Source organism: Cervus canadensis, chromosome 6 (genome assembly GCF_019320065.1).
Source record: "Cervus canadensis isolate Bull #8, Minnesota chromosome 6, ASM1932006v1, whole genome shotgun sequence".
NCBI lineage: Eukaryota > Metazoa > Chordata > Mammalia > Artiodactyla > Cervidae > Cervus > Cervus canadensis.
Window position 1 is genome coordinate 21,290,932 of NC_057391.1, and position 5,674 is coordinate 21,296,605.

General features: G+C 37.9%; 1 gene segment (V, D, J or C); it reads right to left on the bottom strand.

Annotated features, from left to right (window-relative positions):
- Positions 1-4,253: 4,253 nt before the first annotated feature.
- Positions 4,254-4,844, bottom strand: LOC122444177. The segment is given in 2 exon segments: positions 4,254-4,567; positions 4,793-4,844. Coding segments are annotated over 2 exon segments (366 nt in total).
- Positions 4,845-5,674: the final 830 nt, after the last annotated feature.

Genomic DNA, 5,674 nt, shown 5'->3' on the forward strand with positions numbered 1-5,674 from the left:
ACATCTAATATGCCTCCATAGCTTAATCCAATAAGAGGCAAGAAGAATCTATTGTGGTTTCAATATTAAATCAGTTGGGCAATTAATGATTGTAGATAAGAATAAATGCTGAAATATTTCTTTTATTGTGTGCTCTAAGATGGAAGTAGAACTCTGGTAACCATAAGTTCCTTCTCTAAGTCTGTGAGTCCATTTCTGTTTAGTAAATAAGTTCATTTGTATCATTTCTTTTTAGATTCCACATATAAGCGATATCATAGGATATTTCTCTTTCATGGTCCGACTTAAGTTCAGTCAGTATGGTATCTCTATGTTACCGAGGGAAAGGGTGAGGGGAAAGGATAGGGACTGAATATACACACTGCTATATTTAAAATGGATAATCAGCAAAGACCTACTGTATAGCACAGAGAACTCTGCTCGATATCATGTACTATAACAACCTAAATGGGAAAAGATTTTGAAATAGAATGTGCTGTGCTGTTCTTAGTCACTCAGTTGTGTCCAACACTTTACGACCCCATGGGCTGTAGCCTGCCAGGCTCCTCTCTACATGGGGATTCTCCAGGCAAGAATACTGGAGTGGGTTGCCATGCCCTCCTCTAGGGGATCTTCTCAACCCAGGGATTGAACCCAGGTCTTCTGCATTGCTGGTGGATTCTTTACCATCTGAGCCACGAGGGAATAATAGATACAGGTGTATATATAACTGAGTCACTTTGCAGTACAACTGAAACTATCACAACATGGTTAATCAACTAAAATACAAAACAAAAAGTTGAAAAAAACAAGAGGCAGAGCTCGATTATTTTGTCTTCGTCAAAAATATATTAACTTTGTTAAATTATCACTTAAAGTCTGTTGAGGTTTACTTTAATATCTGTTAGGGGAAGTTTTTTATTCCTTATTCATTAATTTTTTTTTGTACCAGGACTTAGCCTTTACTTTTGGCCCGTGGTTTTTATTCTGATGACTCAATTGAGCAAGGCATTTTAACCAAAATTCTTTGCTCTAGAAAAACCAGAGCTCCTATGTCTTCCAACACAGCAAAGTCTCTGAAATCTCCTTGGAGTTTTTGGCCCCTCAAAAGCTGTTTTCTGCTAGCTTTCCCTGTCTCTCTCTCTGTGTGTGCATGTGTAGCTCTTGTGTAGGTTCAAAAAACTCCCTTGACAGATTTTAAGGTCCTTTTAATGAAGTTCACTTCTCTCCAACACCTTTCCCCTCAAATCCCAGTGATATCACCAGCCCTAATTCTGACCTCTGTTTCTTGCATACAACAAGCTGCTACTCTGCAGGGCTCCAGGTCCTTGTGCTGAAGGTTAGAAAATCCCCTGGGAGATGTTTAGTGACTGTGGGGGTCATTCTGCAGGCTTTCTTTCTCCCACAGATGGCAAACTTTCACTTTCTGCACTTCTTGGAAATTGTTGCTTCATATGTTTTCCCAGTTTTGGAGTGGTTTACAGTTAGAAGATAATTCCATATCAGCTATACTGGAATAGCCAGAAAATCTTTTGTTCTCTTAAGATAGCACCCCCCCCCTTTTTTTTAACATATTTCCTCTCTTTTGTTTTTTTCCTTCTGGTTTTATTGAGATAAACTTGACATACAGATCTGTGTAAGTTTACGCTGTCCAGCATAATGACATATACATCAGGAAATGATTACCACAGAAGGTTTAGTGAACATCCATCATCTCATATAGATACAAAATTAAATAAATAGAAAACAATGTTTTTCCTTGTGGTGAGAACTCTTGGGATTTACTCTCAACTTTTACGTAAAAATACAGCAGTGTTAATTATATTTATTATGTTGTGCATTATGTTCATAGTCCTTAGTTATCTTATAACTGACACTTTGTACCTTTTGACTGCCTTCATCCAATTCCGTCTCCCCCTGCCTCCTGGCCCTGGTGACCACAAATCTGATCTTTTTTTCTATGAGTTTGATTGTTTATTTGTGAGTATAATTGACCTACAATACTGTTAGTTCCTTTAAACAACATAGTGATTCAGAATTTCAAGATACTCACCACAAAAAGTCTAGTCACCGTCTTTCACCAGACTAAGATGTCACATAACCATTGACTGTGTTTCCTCCACTGTACAACTCACATCTGTGCCTCACTTATTTTGCTGCTGGAAGTTTGTGCCTCTTAATCTGTCTCACCACTTTCTTTCCTCCTCCTCACACCTTGCTTCACTTTGGCAATGCCTGTTTGTTCTCTTCATCCATGATTCTGTTTGTGTTTTGTTATCTTTGTTCATTTGTCATGTTTTTTTTTTTTTTTTTTAGATTTCACATATAAATGAAATCATAAAGCATTTATCTTTCTGTCTTAGTTATTTCACTGTTTCTACTGTTTTAAAAGCACCTGCCATTTTTTATTCAGTAGTCAAAATGTTTCATGCATATCTACTGTATTTATGATATCTTACACAGCTTATTTCAGACTGCTTTGCATTTAAAAGGAATGGGGACTCTAGAGCACTAACATTTCTTTCTCATCAGTAATGATTTCTGACTCTTTCCCTGGTCCTCAGAGCAGCTGTTCCTGCCTGTGCGCCCCGAGTGTGCGGGTGAGCCTGGGGACTGTTGTTCCTCCATCCTTTACTGCATCACGTCACAGTATTAAGGCTGCTCACTCCAGGAACTGTTTTTGTTTATTTTAAGTCCCTCACAGCATGAAGTGTTTTTATCATATTTTGGTCTTAAATTAGCCATCATCTGTCTTGCTTCCCACATGTATATGATTTTCCTCAAATTGGAGCACTTTTCTCCCACTCTCTTTTGTCTTTAGCCTGATTAACTCCTGTTAAACTACTAGGCTTCAAACTGAGGCATCACACAATCCAGGAAGCTCTCTCTGACTGACATCTATTTGTCTCTATAACACCAAATTTCATCCTTTTTTACTTTATAAGAACTGTAAGATAACAAAAATCTGTTTGCCACAGGGCTACATATTCAACAAGAGAAAGAACTCTTTATTTACTGAAACCTCCTTATCCAGTACCTGACAGGTATTAAATGCATATTTGTTGAATGATTGAATAGACGAACCCTGTGAATAATGGTGGGTTGAAAATATGTCCTCAACTGAGGATTCTTGAATGAGGTACAAAAATTGTGACTCATTTTCTCAAGATGAAATAGCATTCTCATGACTGGAAATTAGCTTTTCTCCAATGGTCTTCCAAAACATAACAAAAAGGATAATGATACAAATGATATAAGTAAATACTATTAAATATGAACAAAATTAACAATTAAATGCACTGTAAGAAGTTGAAACAAAACTAAGTGAAGGATTACAGAGCATAGCACTGTCTTTCTTTGACACTTTAAGGTTTGACTTTCTATGATTTCCCTTCATGTGTGAGAATAATATGGGTTATGAATAAACAGCATTCAGGCTGAATATACCCATTTTTACACAGAGTCTTAAAATTAGGTTTGAAAGATTTGCTAACTGGAATTACTGAATCACTGATTCTCTGATTTAGGGATTAGGATGTTAGAAATAGTTCTATTTAGGAAATGAAAGAGATAGTTACTAGGTTGAATATTCATTAGCACCTTGAATTTTTTTTGAAAGTGAGATCACTTTGATTTATCCAGAGTCACTTCTTAATACCATGTTAGGTGTGAGTAAAAACATTCAGACACCTCTACCTCATGTTGGGTTTGGGGACTGCAGACACACATCTGGGTTCAGACTTCAGGTGCCTGGGAAGCCCTGTGTCTCTGCAACACAAGATACGTGGCTGAGTCTCTGGTCTGGTGTGCAGAAATTTCTGCCCAGCCTTCATACTAATTGTGGCTCTTAGTTTCTTCTGCTCCTTTTATTCCCATTTAAGTGTATTTAAAAAGAAAAAGAGAGCTTTTCCCAGGGTTCTGTCTGTACCAGTGTAAGCTATAAAAAGATGTTGAAGAAAAGGTGAGACTTGTGCTTCCATACCCTTAGAGATGGAGGGATCAGGGGTTCTGCTCTACACTGAACCAGCTGCTCACTTCTGTCCAGAAAGACAAAATCAGATAGGAAAGAGTTGATCAATGTATAGATTTTACCTAGTTACAGAGATCTCCAGAAGACCTGCTTATGTGCCTACTCTGCAGTGTCAAGTTGTAGTTCTACAGAAATGCTTTCTGCAGGAATCAGGAGATGCACGACAATGAGATTTCAATTCTAATCCCATTGGGCCTCTGCTCCCACTCAGGGGGTTGGGTTAAGTCCTCAACTCTGGTTTTGCTTACAGGCTGCAGGTGTCTGCAGAGCACTGTGCATCCACAGCACAGAAGTAAGTGGCTGAGTCCTCAGGCTGGGAGTCTCTGATGTAGAGTTGACTGTAACGCTCCTTGTTATTGATGGTGGATTTCAGACTTCCTTTCTGCTGCATTCCTGAAGCTATGTAAAACAAGAAGATGAGGCGTCCATCAGGATTTTGCTGGAACCACTGCACGTTTCTTATGGAGATAGAATAATTGCATATCAGAGAAGAATTTCTGCCCTCCTGGAGGGTCAGAACCCCAGGACTCTGCTCCACCTTCATCTGCACTCTGAGCCCTGTTGAGAAACAGAGAAAAAGGCACAGGTGAGGGCCCCTGAACAATGACTGTCTGTTTCCAAGTGGAGGGCATTTTCCTCTTATTTCCATCCTCATGGTGGATACAGCCCAAGAGACCCGTGTTCTCTCTCTTCCTCCATTATCCCCTCCCACCTTTTTCCTTTCCAAATTTAGTTGTGATGTTGATGTTCTTTCAGGTTCCCCCTGGGATGTTCTTAACTCACAGCAAATCTGTATCCATAAGAGACTCAGCAAGACTCTTCTTTGTGTCTTCATGATTCTTTACTCTTCTGCTACAGGGACACACCTTTAAATATTGGTATTCATGATATCTTGATTATGGGACTGATTCTGTTCCTGTGTGTCTGATTGTTTTCATGAGAGATTCAACCAAAGCCAACCCTAAGTGTCATCACTCAGCTGTGTAGTGGGAGCTCCACCCATCTCTGACTTAGTCCTTCTACACACTGTGGTCTGTGGGAGTGTGTGTGGGTCTGTTATGATGTTGGGGGTAATGGAAGGATTGTCTTTTCAGTGTTTAGGAATCTATTTCTGTAAACGCTTAGTATATATAGAATAATTCATGTAAAGAATAGGGAGACCATACCTTACAGGGAGAAGAAAGAAATGGTTTCTTAACTATAAAGAACCATACATAAGAGATATTGACCAAGCTAAAATGTCAGATATGATCCAATTTAGTTTTTTGGGTTGTGATGATATATAACTATATCTATATCTACATATATAAAACATACACATTATATATTATGCAAATATATATGAATAATGCAAATACACATGACTCATTTGCATTTTTACACTCCATGTATTTTACTTTTTGAATGTATCAATGTCAAATGACACAGTAGAAGTCTAGAAAAAATAGCCACTTGAAATAAAAATTAGTTAATCATAATAGGAGAAAGGAAAATATTTAGTTTCTCAGTCTTTTTCGCATCTGTATATATACATTAGAAAAACATGTATTGGTAGTATATACCTATAAAATGTTAAATATTACACACAAAATGAACTGAAGAAGTAAATGTTAGATGATCCATATGTTAAATTGAGAGAGCAGAAACTTTGAGGCTATATATATT